Source organism: Gossypium hirsutum, chromosome A03, assembly GCF_007990345.1.
Source record: "Gossypium hirsutum isolate 1008001.06 chromosome A03, Gossypium_hirsutum_v2.1, whole genome shotgun sequence".
NCBI lineage: Eukaryota > Viridiplantae > Streptophyta > Magnoliopsida > Malvales > Malvaceae > Gossypium > Gossypium hirsutum.
Window position 1 is genome coordinate 110344729 of NC_053426.1, and position 17011 is coordinate 110361739.

General features: G+C 29.7%; 2 protein-coding genes across 2 annotated transcripts; one reads left to right on the forward strand and one right to left on the reverse strand.

The window, feature by feature from the left end:
* The first annotated feature begins 11291 nt into the window (after window positions 1–11291).
* On the forward strand, window positions 11292–13068 carry LOC121222070 (uncharacterized). Its single transcript, XM_041101965.1, has 4 exons — window positions 11292–11742; window positions 11905–12134; window positions 12605–12712; window positions 12824–13068. Exons 1-4 carry the CDS (start codon window positions 11556–11558, stop codon window positions 12944–12946), a joined length of 648 nt encoding a protein of 215 aa, XP_040957899.1. The 5' UTR covers window positions 11292–11555; the 3' UTR covers window positions 12947–13068.
* A 158-nt stretch (window positions 13069–13226) lies between these two features.
* Window positions 13227–15549, reverse strand: LOC121222068 (tubulin alpha-4 chain-like). Its single transcript, XM_041101963.1, has 4 exons — window positions 15191–15549; window positions 14596–14830; window positions 14127–14497; window positions 13227–14038 (listed from the first exon to the last, which is right to left on the reverse strand). The coding sequence occupies exons 1-4, from the start codon at window positions 15281–15283 to the stop codon at window positions 13385–13387; spliced, it is 1353 nt and encodes a 450-aa protein (XP_040957897.1). The 5' UTR covers window positions 15284–15549; the 3' UTR covers window positions 13227–13384.
* Between the last annotated feature and the right edge of the window lie 1462 nt (window positions 15550–17011).

Here is a 17011-nt window from a genome sequence, read left to right on the forward strand (position 1 = left end):
TGCCAGCAACAATATTTGAAAATGAAAAGTTCGATGGTGAGACAAATTTCAATCTGTGGCAAATTTGGATGATGGCAATTCTAGTTCAATTCGGCTTGAAAAAGGTTGTTACCGGGAAAAAGCCTGAGAATCTAAATAAAATAGAATGGGAAGAACTTGATGAAAAGGTTTTATCTACAATCCAGTTGTGCCTCACGAATATGGTGTTGCAGGAGGTATTGATGGAGAAGACATCATCCTCATTGTGGAAAAGGTTAGAAACTCTTTATGGGACTAAGTCTCTAGCTAATCGTTTAGTGTTGAAACAACGTCTATTTACGTTTCGCATGAACGAAGGTGAGCCTCTTAGAGATCACATCAGTCAATTCATTACTCTTTTAAATGATTTAAAAAATGTTGAGGTTCATATTGACGATGAAGATCAGGTTATGTTATTATTGTGCTTTTTACCCCCTTCATACAAGTCTTTCAGGGAGACCCTGATGTATGGCAGAGACAAACTCTCGTTCGAAGATGTGAAGGATCATTTGTTGAGTAGAGACAAACTCGACAATGAGTTTCATTTGGATAGCAAGACAGATAGGCAAGTTTCCATTTTGGTAGCATCAAAGAAACGAGGCAAAGGGTGTCGCTATTGTAAAAAGTTAGGTCACGTCAAAGCAGATTGTTATAAACTGCAAAATAAAAGAGCTGCTGAGAGTAACGAGAAATATGTATCTGGTGCTAATTTGACCGATGAAAATGGTGGTGATTTCTTGTTAGTGTCAACGAGAGATAACTCCAATCTCACGTCTGAGTGGATGATGTTCTTTCCACATGTGTCCCAATAGAGAATGGTTTTCCACATACAGTTCGGTTGAAGATGGTGTTGTGTGCATGAGAAACGATTTATCTAGTAAGGTAATTGGTATTGGTACTGTTAAAATTAGGATACATGATGGGACGATTATGATACTATCAGATGTGAGGTATGTACCTGATTTACGAAAAAATCTCATCTCATTGAGTATTTTAGTCTAGAAAATATGCAAAATCAACATCAAGTCGAGCGGTATTAAAGTATCTCGTGGAGCTCTCGTTTTGTTAAAAGGTAAAAGAACCGGCTGTCTTTATATTCTGAAAGGTTCTATAGTGACCGGTGAAATCGGACGTCCCTCGTCCGTTATGGAGTCAAAGTCAACTCATTTGGAGCAGAGGCAACTTGTTCATAGGAGGGAAAAAGGTATGACTGTTTCGTTGAAGAGAGGTTCTCTTTTGGATGCAAGTTTTGAAAAGTTAAGGCACTGTGTTCGTGAAAATCAGACTCGGGTTAGTTTTAATTTGGCATTGTACAAGTCGAAGGCTAGAAATCTTCCAGTTTCTAAGCACAGATTCGACTCAATTAATTCTCTGCATAGTTCAAGAAATAATCTTCTAGTTAAACTTTGTTTATTTATTTCAATTAAACTCTGATTAGTCTAAATTATTTTTTATTATTATTTGACCTATGAATTTAGCCTATAAATAGGCTGTTTTACAATCTTAGAAAAAAACACCCATTAGAGATTAGAACTCATAATACATTTAGAGAATTTTGTGTTTACATTTTGAGGATTCTTTGTTTTCGGGTTTTTGGGGTTTAGTTTTTTATCTCCATCTTTTGTACACTTCGCTCTTTTGCCATTATAGTAAAATTATCTTTGCCCATGGTTTTTTATCCTCTTTGGAGGGGTTTTTCCACGTTAAATTTGTGTATTCAATTTCTCAATTTATTCCACTATTGTTCTTGTTCGTTGCTTAATCGAGTCGATCCTAACATCGATTAATTCAGTCGATTAACCGAATTAATTGAAATTTATGTTTCTTTATTTTTATTAAAACAAGTATAAAACATATTAATAAATAAATAAATTGATAATGTTCATTTGATTGATTTAAAACTACATGTCATTTGTATTATTAATTATTAAGTTCACTTAATTCAGTTAATTATCTGATTTCAAACTGAATTAACTGATAATTGAACTTCTAAAAAATCTTTAACCGACCTTTGACTGAATTAGATCGATTAATCGATTGATTAGCCAAATTAGATCAGTTCGATCGGTTAATTCTATTTTAATCGAAATTTGAACACCCCTAAGGCCTCATGTCTTTTTTATTTTTTATTATTATGAATTTATTTTATTTTAATAACTTTCATATTTTGAATATCTTATTTCCTTTAAAATTAATTTTTATTTTATACTCTTTTTTTTCACTACATAGGGTTTGGCAGACCCGCAAATGAAAAATTATCCCTTTAGTACAATTAAAAATTTGTAAAATTTTAAATGATAAAATTATATTTTAGTTTTTAATTTAAAATTTAATTATAATATTTCTTAAAAATGAAAATTTTATAAATTAAACACTTGAGAAATTATAAAATCTTATGCTAATATAAAAATATAATTTTTTTTAAATTTTTTTCAAAAATTTATATTTCTAATTCCATTCTTAAAAAAATTCAAGCTTCACAACATGTTTAGTACGCATTTTATTTAATAATATTTATATTTATACAAATAAAACATAAAAATATATAAAATATGGCACGAGCTATAAAATTGATGAATTATATATTTTGGTAAATCACGCAATGCAGATTAGATGGATCATGGATGATGGCAGACAGTATCTAATTTCAGCAAAGGCAAGACTGATTATATTCCAAATGTCAAATTCTGCTATTACACCCTGTATTTTGTGTAAATTTTATATTTAGCACATTTCCTTTAATTTGATTATTTTTAGTCCTTATATTTTTCAAATTTTGAAATTTTAATTCTGACCCAATGGTAATAATTAATTCCGTTTGGTTCAATTATGTCATTAGTCTTGTATTATGTGTGAAGTTATAAATTTAATCAACGTTTTCCAATGACAATATCATTTTTAGTGACTATATTTTTTAAATTTTAAAATTTTAATCTTAATGCAAACTACAGTCGTTAATTTATTAATTGATTTTTGTGAGTAATATATAAAAAAAACAAACACGACATTACACATTTGATAATATGTTTGACACATTAAATTTTAGAAAGAATAAAACTTAACTTAATGAATTTAATAACTTTCGTTTAGTTAGGACTAAAATTTTTATGTTTAAAATATAATTAAATTAAAATACAAATACTAAATTTATAATTTACGCAAAATATAATTTCTAATAGTAAAATTTAACCTATTCCAAATCACTAGTTATCCATAATAATTTTTGAAGATTAAATTATGACATTATTAAATAAATTAATATAATTATCAGATTTATATATGAAAAAAATGAGAATCTTTATCTTCTTCTTCTTTTTTTTTGGCAAAATGATAGTATTATGATACACGTGCTTAAACAAGTAGTATTATTTTTGGTGGCTGCCACACGTTTTTGCAGGAATCATGATGTTCACATTTATCATCTGGCTCAGAATTCTGCTGTGCGCTGTGCAATATAAATTTTCGGACTAGTAAAAATAGATTTGACTCCAAAACATTAATTTTTTGAAGTTAATCGGATTGATTTATTTGTTTTTCTCGAATTAATTTAAATAAATAATTTTATTTTTCAGTTTAAATTAAGTTATATTTTGTAATTCGAATAACAAATTTAAGTAAACATCTCTTGAATCCTTGATAATTTTGAAAATATATAAATTTATCTTTTTAAAAATACAAAATAATATTTATATTTTTAAAATATTTCCCAAAATTTTATAAATATATATCAAAAAATAAAAATATTTAAAATATTAAAATAGTAAATTACAAATTATAATTTTTAAACTTTTTCCAAAATGATATAAGAAAGTAAATTATCAAATCAAATTTCTTGTTTTTTCTCTTTTTTATATATATATGGTTCTTGGAAAAATGTTAGATTTATCAAGTCAAGTCAAATAAATTTGTGCTTAAATCAAGTTTTCAAATATATATATGTAGGGACGAAGTTAGGAAAAAATTTAAGATGGTTGAAATTAAATTGTCTATAACTTTATAATTTTTAAAGGATTAAATCAAAATTTTGTCATTTTTAGGTGACAAAGTATAATTTTACCTTTATTAATTTAAAATTTTTAAAAAATTAAACAGCCAAAATGACAAAATTTTCATTTTAAGGTGGTCGAGCCCTTGCCAGCCCCCTAAATCTGCCTGTGTATATATTGTGTTTATATTATTGAACTTGAAGTTTAGTTATATTATCAACAAGATTTCAATATAGTTGATTTAATTCTTTTCAATATAGCTATATTGGCTCGACTTAGAAAATTTTCTTATCGAATTAAGATAACAAAATAAAACTTATAAACTAAACTAACTTAAAATTTTTCACTCATATCGACTCAATTCAATCGAACGTTGATCTCTACTTCTAATGAGCATTGATTCTTCAAGGTCAATCCATTTCTTAACAGCTTCTTAAAGCCCAAGGCTTCAAGCCTTTTAACCATTGACCTTATGAAAACACAAATGGAAATGGAAGATGCTGTTTTGGTGGCTTAGCTCATACAAATTCCCCCAAGTGAATGATAGTATATGATCCTATAAATAGCCACGTGAAAATGATTCGTCAACACAATTTCACAGGTATCAATGCTGACTTTGTGTTTGAATATTGAGTATTAGCTCAGTTAGCACCATCGGTATTATTATCAGTGTATAAGGACATGAGTTTAAATAGGCCAAAACACGTTATTTTCATATTTAAAAGTTTGGAAGAGACTATGAATAATTTTAAGCATTGTATAAAAAAATATAGACTAAAAATCGTGATGCTAAACTCGTATGAAAGAAAATAAATAAATAAACAGAAATATAAACAATTTTTTTATGGAAACAAAAGAGGAACAGAGTGGTCAAAAATTATACCATATCATATGGTCCATACCACAATATTTGGAACCATAAAAATCAATATTTGACTTTTGTCTTCTAATTAGAGCCTCTTGGATTGACATTCGCCTCATCAGGTCCTACGACCACTACATGTAGATAGAGCTCGCTTGACACTTACATTCTTGGTCAAATTTTGCTATTAGTACCTATATTTTGTGTGAGATGTGAATTTAATCCATATGTTTTAATTTGATTAATCTTAATCCTTGTACTTTTTGAATTTTAAAATTTCAGTCCTCTCAAGTTAGTAGCAATTAAATATGTTTGGGTTTAAGATTTTGCTATTAGTCTTGTACTATTCGTAAACTTGTAGATTTAATCCATGTTCTCCCATTGGACCATTCTTAGTTCTTATAATTTTCGAATTTTAAAATTTTAGCCTTGACACAAACCATAAGAATTAATTTCATTAAATGATTATTTTTGGTGAGTAATATGTGGAAACAATAAGGTACATGATATTGCACATGTAATAATATATTTATCGCATTAAATTTTAGAAATAGAAGAAATTAATGAATTTAACAACTACCATTTAGTTAAGACTAAAATTTAAGAATTTTAAAAAGTACAAAGATTAAAAATGAATAAATTAAAATATAGAGACTAAATATATAATTTATACATAATACAGGGGCTAATGTTATAATTTGACCTTACTTACTAGCTCCAAATAAAATCAGACAATTTAAGGGAGTAGTGCTATTCTCTTATTCCTCTTGCCTTTTCATCACTCCCTGCCATATCTTCTAACATTCCCAAACTCTTAGGAGAGTTGACTGCCTGCTTGCCCTATATGCATGTATTTATCCTTCTTTTTAGCTTTTGCAAATTAATTAAAAAATTAGAAAAAATAAAATTGAATTTTGACCTCCCTAAAAATATAAAATTTAATTTAATTTTAAAAAAATATAAATATATAAACTATTAAATAAAATAAAATTTTTACTATAATAAAAATTACAATTTAATTTTTATCGCTAAACAAATTTTCCGATTCCGCTGTGTATATTGTTTTTACAATAGTCAATAGCGCTTGAACCTAGAAACTTTTCCTCTCATCTCTCTCATCCATGGCAATCATTTTTGCAACGTTTCCACTTTTCCAATCAACTAGCCTTCAGCGTTAGGCAAGTCATTGGCAACTGCCTTCTTTCCTCCACCTTCTCCTTCTCTCCCCATATCTCTTTCATCTATTCTCCCTTTCATTTTCCTCTCTTATCGCGAGTATGCCACCAACGTCGTTCATGGTGCCACCTCCTTGCTAGTGACACCACTTTTACCCCTCTTTCAGTCATCTCTTCCCTCATCTACTTCTTTCCCTGGTTGTTTTGATCCATCACCACCCTTCTTTTTTTCCTGACAAGTAGAGTGTTCGAAATAATAATGTTAGCCTAGGGTTTCCCCTTAGCTCCTCTTGAGCTGACTCCTTTTTTATTTATGTCTAATTGAAGTTAGGGGAAAATTCTAATTTTTTGGGTAGCTTATAAAATTTTAAATTATTATATAATAAAATTATATTTTGATCCTCAAAAATAATAAAAATTTATTCAAATATTTTAAAAGTTATATAAATATAGACCATTAAAATGATAATATTACATTTTCACTATTTTAAATTTTCACTATTTTAAAAAAAATACAACTTAATTCGACCCACCAAAATTTTTTCTAACTTGAATCAATGATTTTTAAAAATGAAAAGAGAAAATCTTGAAAACCGAACACTGTACATTATACATTGTATAGTTAGTTTCAACTTCTCTCTACTATTCCCATCTCAATGAGCAAGAATTGTATAAAACAGGGATATTATCTCTTTTCAATAGTTAATGTTAAATCAATAATTTAATCTTGAACTTCAGGATTTTCATTTGAATTTAATTGTTTTCAAAATAAAAATACCAATGTGATTTTAAACTATTGAAAAGAAAATACAAATGATGTGACGCCCATGTTTCATACCATCATTTCCCAATCTCAACTAATAGCTAACGACTCTTATTAGATCATTCCTTATGTAACAGGATCAAAATTTTTATTATATATATTCTTTTTAAAAATTTTAGTTAAACCCTCTTATTTTTTTAAAAAACTCTCATTAATTTCACAAAAAATTAAAAAATTTTAATTAGATTCCAATTTTTTTAAAATAAACTCGTAAAATTTTTGAAAATCCTGGGATTCGCCACTGTTTGTTTTCAATGTATCGAAACTTTATGCTTCTTCCTTGGTGAAGACTTACAAGTGATTGATATAGCATTGGAACTTTGAAAAAGAACATTCATGCTTGAATCTCTTAATAGGGTTATTTTGTTTGGCAATAATTGTTATGTGACGTACTTAATTTGTTTGAAGCTGCTAAAAATTGAGACTTGCAAGTCTCAAGTTTCACGACTGTGATTGATTTTAATTTGGGCTAAATTGCACCACGATGACTTTAAAATAGGATTTATTTTATTTTAATTACTTTAAATATTTCTTTTTAATATAATCACTTTAATTATAATAATTGTTCAAATTAATCACCCCTGATCCGCTGACAGATATGAAGGATACATGGTCGAGGAAATGGCGAATATGGAAGAGAAGGTTAAAGAATGGATAGCTAGAAAAGAAAGTAAGGTTGAAGAGATGTCAAAAGCTTTTGCTGCAGGAAAAGAGGTTGGCATCGTCCTACCCATTTGGTATCTGATGATATAAACAACCATATGAATTTAGATTATGCTTAAGAAAATAATTTATTCTATACGATTACCAATAAGCAAACAAGCAAGAAAAGGAAAATGTCAGTGTCTCTTTTACTGATAAGCCACTGCTAGTCTGCCACACCAATTTCTCTTTCTCCTATATTCCTAGATTCTATAGTGTTTACTTAAGATCCCCCAAAGTAGCTTCTTGTTAATCTTGAGATTATCCTTGTGTTGATCATTAAAAAGAAAAAACCAGCTCTGATCTCTGGGGTTTTCTTTCTCATAATGGCAAGAATTATAAAATATTGCTTGCAATCAGCCCTGAAATGTGTGAACTGATCGTCACAATGGTGGGGATTGCTATGATTTTATATGGTTTTTGGATGGTAAGAGTTTGGCAAAGAAAAGAAAAGAAGAGAGGGTGTTAAACAGGCGACAAAGAGAAGAGGAAGAACAAAAACAAAAGGATTAATTATATATAGGTCCCTAAGCTTTAGTCAAAAAAATTAAAAAATGTCACATGTCAATTATTCAATGCACTAACTAATTTAAAAAAATATTTTAATTAGAGTCACTAAATTAAAAAAAATATTAAAAAGATCAAAATAGGACAAACCTTATTTTAAAGTGACTAAAGATGAATTTATCCTTTTTAACTTTTATCAAGAATTCCATACTTCAAGTAAGGCAAGAGTGTCGTTTTATATATATATATAATTAATTGTATCAAAACCTCAAATATAAAATTAAATATATCATTATATTTGTTGTAATAAATGCTTCTAATAGCAGTAGAACTATAGTAAAGAAAAAAAATATATATAGATTTTATATGGAAACTTTTTCGGAAAAAAATCAAGGGCAAAAGAAGATGAAATTAATTAATGTTGAAAAATAAATGATACAAAAATATTAAAAAATTATTTTCTAATCGAAGTCAAATAGAATAAAAATAGTTAAGTACGGATTCAATTTATGTTGTATAGTTCGTACCACAGGGGCTTCGCCCCCACACCTTCGGTCACAACCCTTATCCAATTTTGTGTTTAATAGCCTTTAGCCTTTCCCCTACATATCCTATTATTTTGCCATTGTATTTATTTTTTTAACAAGTGATGAATTCAGATCACACAATCTCTAACAATATTTGTATTAAAAAATAACGTATTATTATATTATTAAATTAACCTAGTATTGGCTAAAAATGTATATTGATATCATATTTTTTATGTTTTCAAAATTATATTAATTGGGTAAAGCACTCTTCTGCCTCCTTAGCGTACACGTCAATATATATGACTGTTAGTCTCTGCCAACTTCTTACTTACAACCAAAATTTCCCCATTTTGTTAACGTCGACACAAATGTTACACATTTTCTGAGTTAACATCAATTTATCACCTTATTTCAATTAACATTATAATTAAATTATAAATTATTAAGGTTATATCCATTAGTTGCTTTTATTGTTGCATTGAATCGGAAAATGATTTTGAATCGGTTAGACTGAAAATCGCTACGAATCGATTAAAAAATCAATTGAATTAAGTTTTTTTCTAAAAAAATTTTAATAAATTTTCAATCAAATTAGTTAGACCAGTCATACCAATGAATCGAAAATTTGATCGGTTTGACCATATATCTAATTTAAAAAAATATTACATTTTATAAGGCATAATTTAAAATAAAAAAACAACAAAAAAATTAAAGAAAAAAATAAATAAAACATTGAAGCTTTTGTAGAAGTTTCCATTTTTATTTTATGCAACAATTGTTTTCATTTTTCTTTTATTTTTCTCAACTCTAACTTTTTTTATGTTCTTTTTTTTTTAAACTTTTTTTACCAAATAAGATCAAATATGTCACTAAACAATTAAGTTAACGATTTTAATAATAAGAGAACTTTATTGATATAAATTCAATACTTAAAAAATGTAATTAAAATATTTTAAAATTTTAAATTTAATTTTAAATTGGAGGTCATAATTGAGACGTCTGATGCAATTAATCATTTTCTTTTATTTTCAATATTAAAAATTTTGACATCGTAAACATAAATAAATTATGAAAATGATATGATACATTATCAATAAAATTAAGTAATTACCAATAAATGATTAGAATTTCAGAGATGATATTATTGAGAGAGACAACTCTGAATTTTGAACATAAATTATAAAATAGACATAAAAATATCAAAAATAAAAAAAAATTAAGAAACAAAGATAACGATTCTTGACGTTATTCAAAAAATAATAAAAAATAATGACTTGACGTTAGTTTTTTCACTAATAATATGTAAAATACTAACTTATAAATTATACAGTTAAATATAAAAAAAATACAGTATTAAATTATATTTTAATTTGTCTGAGGAAAAAAAAAAGGAATTTTATTATATCAAAAAGGACAATGATACGTATCGGACAAAAATGAACATGTTTGCATGAATCACGTAAATGAAACAAAATATTTAATTAAAAATAAAATAATAAATGCTCATACTTTAAAATTATAACTATTATATTTATTCTAAAAAATTATTTATTAGTATATATTTATTATGATTATAATTATGATTTATAAATTATTATTAATGGTGTAATTATATATTATTATAATTATGGTTCATAAATTTATTTCAATATTATATATAAGTTACAATAAAAACAAAAAATTAATTTTATGAAAATTTATATTAAAAATATTAAAAAAATTCGAACTGATTTTTCTAATTGATTTAAGACCTTGAATGATATTAACTTAACTAGAAGCTTTATTATAACTAGAAATTATATCATACATGTATACGTGTGAAAACCATGCATTTAGAAGATAGATATGTGTCTGAAAATAACATAAAATAAATAATGAAACGTATGTGTTAAAACTAATTAATAATAACAAATTAAATATGTACAATATTCAATAGAATAATTAAATTAAAGTGTGAGCAAAACGGAATTTAAACACATAAATATATCAGTTTAAGAATACAAAATGAGTACAGTTGTTTATCATGGTGTTGACATCAATCTTGAGTTGGTGTCGAGTTGACATGTGACACTAACTCAATTAACAACGTTATTAATACTAGAGTGCATATGCGTGTAAAAAACTACAAATTTAGAACGCAAATGTATGTTTAAAAATAACATATAATAAATAATGAAACATATGATTTGAAACTAATTAATAATAACATAAGAAATACATACAATATTAAAATTTAAAAAATAATTTAGCACTATTTTCAAAATCAAATCGGACCAGTTGATCGAATCGATTGAACGAGGGATATTGATTAAGAATAATGGATTGAGTTAATAGACTTACAGATTGATTGAACTGATGATCGGACCAATTAAACAAAATTTTTTCTATTTTAATTATTTTTAATAATTTATTTAATCAAATTATATAAATAGATCTGATAAAAATTCGTAATCGAACTAATTAAATTATTTATCGAATTTTGAAAATGTGAATAGTTAAAATTTTCTTAATTAAATTAATATTTATTTCACTCCCAACATCATAACAAATAAATAAAAAAATGGGCCCCACTGAGAGGTCTTTAACACTGAATTGGGAACCACAACTGTCGATAACCACGAAGCCCAACCGCACACCTCTTTGCCGCGTACATTAGCAACCGAAACCTCTGCCGCTCTAATTTACGCTCACTCGGTTACGCCCACCACCATCGCCTTTCTTCTCGCTACTTGTTAAAGTTGTAATTTGCTTTGCTTCCTCTGCTCTCCACGCAATAATTTACCAAATAAATAAATAAATAAATTCTTTCCCATTTATTCACTCAACCCAGAAAAGCAATTAGCTAAATAAATAATCTAAATTTCTTAAAAAAAATTGAAAATTATGTTTCTATTTATGATTACTTGTTTAAGATTTTAATGCAGAGATATTAAGGGGAAAAATAAAATAAAAATGGCTTCTCTACAGATGTTGAACCCTGTGTTTTCTTCCATTTCCATTTCCCACTCAAAATTTCCGGGAAAATCTGATTCCAGGAACAAACTTCTCAACTTCAATAGTTGTAGAAGCTTCAAGTCCTTGCACAGCCAAAGATCTATTATTCGTTGTGCAACTCAAGATGGTGACAACAAAAACAATGGTATGTTCTTCCATTTCTAAAGATTCTTTTTTTTTTTTACTCATTTTAGTTGTATAAAAAATTCTGAAACTAACCCAAGTCAAGTCCTTCAAAAATAAGTTGAAATTTTGGTTCATTGGGTGCTTATAAAATTGTATTTTTATGGGTTTTGTTTTGAATTAGGTGAAGAGTCACCTGAGTCACTGTTTATGAAGGAGTTGAAGAGGAGGGGGATGACACCAACTTCACTGGTAGAGGATGCTAAAAATACCAATTATGGATTAGATGAGGAGATGAAAGTAGGGGAAGAAAGGGGAAGTGTCTCCAAAAGGAATGTTGTGTCAACTGAATTTGATCAAAGCTTATCTAATCAAAGGGAACGATCCATGGAATTGAATAGTGAAGGCCTTGAGGTTTATTGCTTTTTTTCTATTTACTCAATGATTTTGCATGCTGGTGTGCCTTGGTTTGACCTCATTTAACAATCTTGCTTATGTTCATTTCAAACCTTAAGCACAATTATGTACCGTATGAATTGTGATGGTAGCTTCATAATCTGAATGATCTAGATCTTGGACTTTGTTTCAATGAACTTTTATATAGATGATATCATACATTTTTGGTATTGTTATTAAACATTTCAAGGAACTAGATTTCTCTATCTTCGGTTCGGAGAATGTTATGGAACCAACAAGAACATCATCTCTTTGTTTTTACTTTCATTTCATAGTAATTTGTTCACATAAAACTGTCTGTCTTGTGAATATTTGATGTGTTTATTCGTTATCTCTTTACTTCAAGTAATGTGCATGATTTCATTTAATTTGTGAATGCAAGGATATGTGAGATGGCAATTGAACTTATATATATAATCGTTGTTCAGGGGCTGGTTCCGCGGGCTAAACTGTTGCTAACACTAGGAGGGACTTTCTTCCTCAGCTTCTGGCCTTTCATCCTTTCAACTATAGCATTCTTTTCTGCTCTCTACCTTGTAAGCTCGCTTTCTTCCACTTTTCAGTTTTAGCTTTAGGAAGAACAAAGAAGCTCCCTGTCATCATCCGCTGTAGCATTTGTAATGTGCTGATAATTTTCCCATGGGCAGTATTTCGGACCATCTTTCATTCACGATGGAAGTAAGACACCCGTTTCGCCACCGCAATACATAGATCCTTATACACTTCTGGAAGATGAAAGGATTTCCCAAACTGCCCCTCATGTAAATTGAAGGACAAGTGTTACCACCATACAACAAAATTCTTGGGGTTTAAATAACAGGTTTATATTGTCATATTTCCTTCACCTCCTGTAATCTTTGTAAATACAAATATCAGCAGGAACTTCATGCGATGGCTCAGTATCTTCCTAACTGTTTTTACTGGGACAATTCCCGCTCAAATTGGCCTCAATTACATATAGATGACTTTATATTTGTTACCATTGTTTTTATAGTCACATGCATGGGTTCAACTAGTTTAAATTCTTTTCAGCAATGGAACACTAGAAACTTAGCCGAACTACTCGTCAAATCTATTGCAGTCCATATAGTCTTGAACAAAGCTTAGAAGAGTCGAAGTTCACACAATAGAATAAGCAAAAACACACGATAAAAGGAAACAAATCATTGGGTAGCAAAATGCAAGCCCTCCACTCAAACATTACTTATTTAGTACTCATCTTCACCTTCCTCATCACCCTCGCCTGACTCAGCACCGACTTCTTCATAATCCTTCTCAAGTGCAGCAAGGTCCTCACGAGCTTCCGAGAATTCTCCTTCTTCCATACCCTCACCCACGTACCAGTGAACAAAGGCACGCTTGGCATACATGAGATCAAACTTGTGGTCAATGCGGGAGAACACCTCAGCAACGCTGGTTGAGTTGGAAATCATGCAAACGGCTCTCTGGACCTTAGCAAGATCACCACCAGGAACGACAGTCGGTGGCTGGTAGTTGATACCACACTTGAATCCAGTTGGGCACCAGTCAACGAATTGAATAGTTCTCTTGGTCTTGATGGTGGCAACAGCAGCATTGACATCCTTGGGCACAACATCACCACGGTACATCAAACAGCAAGCCATATACTTGCCATGGCGAGGATCACACTTGGCCATCATAGATGAGGGCTCAAAGGCACTATTGGTGATTTCAGCAACTGATAGCTGCTCATGGTAAGCCTTCTCAGCGGAGATGACTGGAGCGTATGAAGAAAGCATGAAGTGTATTCTTGGGTAAGGGACCAAGTTGGTCTGGAATTCTGTTACATCCACGTTCAAGGCACCATCGAACCTAAGTGAAGCAGTCAAAGAGGAGATCACCTGAATCACAAGAGAATTGACATGTTAAGGCAACCTATTACGGTGAAGACAACAAAAACACATAATAAATGCAAGGATTTTATGTTACCTGGGAGACAAGACGGTTAAGATTGGTGTAAGTGGGTCGCTCAATGTCAAGAGAGCGCCTGCAAATGTCATAGATAGCCTCATTGTCAAGAAGAACAGCCACATCAGTGTGCTCCAAAAGGGAGTGAGTTGAGAGGACACTGTTGTAGGGCTCAACAACAGATGTGGAGACCTGGGGTGATGGGAAGACAGTGAAACCCAACTTGGATTTCTTGCCATAATCAACAGACAAACGCTCCAAAAGGAGGGAGCCAAGACCAGATCCAGTGCCTCCACCAACAGCGTTGAAAACAAGGAAACCTTGAAGGCCGGTACAGTTATCAGCAAGCTTCCTGATACGGTCCAAGCACAAGTCAACGATCTCTTTGCCAACTGAAACAAGTGAACAACTAATCGTTAGTTCCAGTAAAACAAATAAACAAATCGTAGACATATGAAGTGATTAATGAAATAAGGTTAAAAGAATTTACTAGTGTAGTGGCCACGAGCGAAGTTGTTGGCAGCGTCTTCCTTGCCGCTGATGAGTTGCTCAGGGTGGAAAAGCTGACGGTAAGTACCAGTCCTCACTTCATCAATAACAGTAGGCTCAAGATCCACAAAGACAGCACGAGGGACGTGCTTTCCAGCACCAGTTTCACTGAAAAAGGTGTTAAAAGCATCATCACCTCCTCCGACAGTCTTGTCACTTGGCATCTGGCCATCAGGCTGTTAACACACACACAACCACTCGTTATTTACTCACCAAACCTTACATTCCAAAGATAAATGGCAACAATCTAATAAAGCCTCCAAACTGTTCTAAGGAAAGCGTAAGACAATGTTCAATACTACAAAACTTTAGTCCAAATCTGAAGCGAAAACCTAAAAACCACTAGCATTTCCAGATCTGATAGAAAACAAGGCCAAACACGACGATCGAAGACCTAAAATTCTCAGATCTAATAGAAATTCAAACAAATAACTAAAATATGCAACGGATCTAAGCAGATCTAAACGAAGTGAAGTTACATACATTGACATAGAGAATCGAATAATATAGATCTGAATCAAAATAAAAAGAGATACCTGGATTCCATGTTCAAGGCAGTAAAGTTCCCAGCAGGCATTTCCGACTTGAATACCAGCCTGACCGATGTGGACTGAAATGCACTCTCTCATTTTCGCTCACTAAAAATTCAAAAACGTAGCAATAGAGAAGTAAATGGAAATCGAAGGTAAATCGAAGGCGTTTATTAAGACACCTTCAGAGATAACAATTTGAAATGCGGTGGTTCTAAAGGATGGAATGGATATGGATATTTATATTGGGAGCGTGCGAGACAATTGCAGGTATTTGAGGGTGGTGCTGTGGTTAAACTAGGGCAGAACAGGTTGTATTATTGGTGTGGCAGAATATGATTGGGTTTTTACTAACTAACGTTGTAACCATGGTTAGTTGCATTTGCCATTTTTTTTAGTTTTTAAATTTTGCCGCCCGTTGGACTGGTGTGGCTGGACGATCGGGTTGCTGCAACGTGTAACTTTTTCTATTTACTATTTTTAAAATTTTACTCAATTTAAATTTTGAAATTTGACGAAAAAGATTGTAGACTTTAATATGAATGTTTTAAAGTAAGTCGTTGAAGGATGAAAACACATGGGTAGAGACGGTAACGAGGTGAAGCGAAAAATTCGTCAATTTAATAAGAAATTCAACTTTTAACTCTATTTGACCCCAATTTAATTTATTTATTTGATTTTTTATTTTAAAGTAAATAATATATTTTAGTTTAAATTTAAAAATTAATATATTTTTATTTATCGAAATCAAAAACTTTATATATATTAGTGGCATTTTCTGTAAATATATTGAGGAGGGATGAACTTTCCTCAAACTCAATTCTCAACCCGACTTGCCTTTAACCCGAATTTTCGAAAAAAACTGACTCTAACGAATCAAATTGGGTCAAAATCCATCGGACTTGGGTTTTTTTTTTGTCATCCTTAATCAAGTGTATTACATTAGTGGTCACCCAACTATATATTTTTTTTCTTTTTTTGGTCACTTAAAGTATAAAAAATTAAAAAATGGTTATCTTACTATTAATAAATTTCTTTTTTGTCATTGAACTATGTAAATTTGTAAAATAATCACTTAACTATTTAATTTTGTCTTTTTTTTGTCGTCAACTATTGTGAATTTTTTAGTGCTTTTATCTCTATGTAAGCCAATTAGTGACAATAATAAACAAAATTGAATAGTTAGATAAACATTTTGTAACCTTTTTATAGTTAAGTGACTACTAATATAGTTTACCTAAATTATATTGGTAATTTTTGATAAGTTTCTTTTTTAATAACTCAACTATTAAAAGTTCTAAAATTGTCTACCAACTATTTGATTGTCTTTTTTGATTTCCACTTCTTAAATGGTTAGAAGGAAATGATTTGATGACATTTTAAAATTTGCATAGAATTTTAACCCTCAACACTTACATTATGTCAATTCAATTTTGATTCTAAAAAAAATTAACCCTTAACATTTACACATCGTATAAATTGATAATATGAAAACTATCTTGATTTTTTAGGTGTTTCTATTTTTGATATGTTCCCGATCAACTGTAACTGATAAAGTTGTTCTTTTAGCATTTTAAGTGAAAAGGATACAAAGAAACAAAAAAAATCAAATTACATAATAAACAAACATTGATAGTTAATATTTTATAATCGAGATTAAATTGACACAATGTATAAATGTTGAGAGTTAAAGTTGTTATTATACCGATTTTAAAATCAACATCAACATAACTTAGATAAGTGAAAAAAAAAAACCTTAGCAATATTACGAGAATAATGAAAAAAAAAACACTTACCTGATTTGCTGTAAGAGACGAAGAACACTTG

What these genes read in the sequence shown, in the direction of transcription:
- LOC121222070 (XM_041101965.1), top strand. Translation starts at nt 11,556, where the DNA reads ATGGCTTCTCTACAGATGTTGAACCCTGTGTTTTCTTCCATTTCCATT. An exon ending in TGAATAGTGAAGGCCTTGAG is followed by an intron (nt 12,135 to 12,604) that starts GTTTATTGCTTT and finishes ATCGTTGTTCAG; the next exon opens with GGGCTGGTTCCGCGGGCTAA. An exon ending in TCTTTTCTGCTCTCTACCTT is followed by an intron (nt 12,713 to 12,823) that starts GTAAGCTCGCTT and finishes TCCCATGGGCAG; the next exon opens with TATTTCGGACCATCTTTCAT.
- LOC121222068 (XM_041101963.1), bottom strand. Translation starts at nt 15,283, where the DNA reads ATGAGAGAGTGCATTTCAGTCCACATCGGTCAGGCTGGTATTCAAGTC. An exon ending in GCCTTGAACATGGAATCCAG is followed by an intron (nt 14,831 to 15,190) that starts GTATCTCTTTTT and finishes GTGTGTTAACAG; the next exon opens with CCTGATGGCCAGATGCCAAG. An exon ending in CGCTCGTGGCCACTACACTA is followed by an intron (nt 14,498 to 14,595) that starts GTAAATTCTTTT and finishes CACTTGTTTCAG; the next exon opens with TTGGCAAAGAGATCGTTGAC.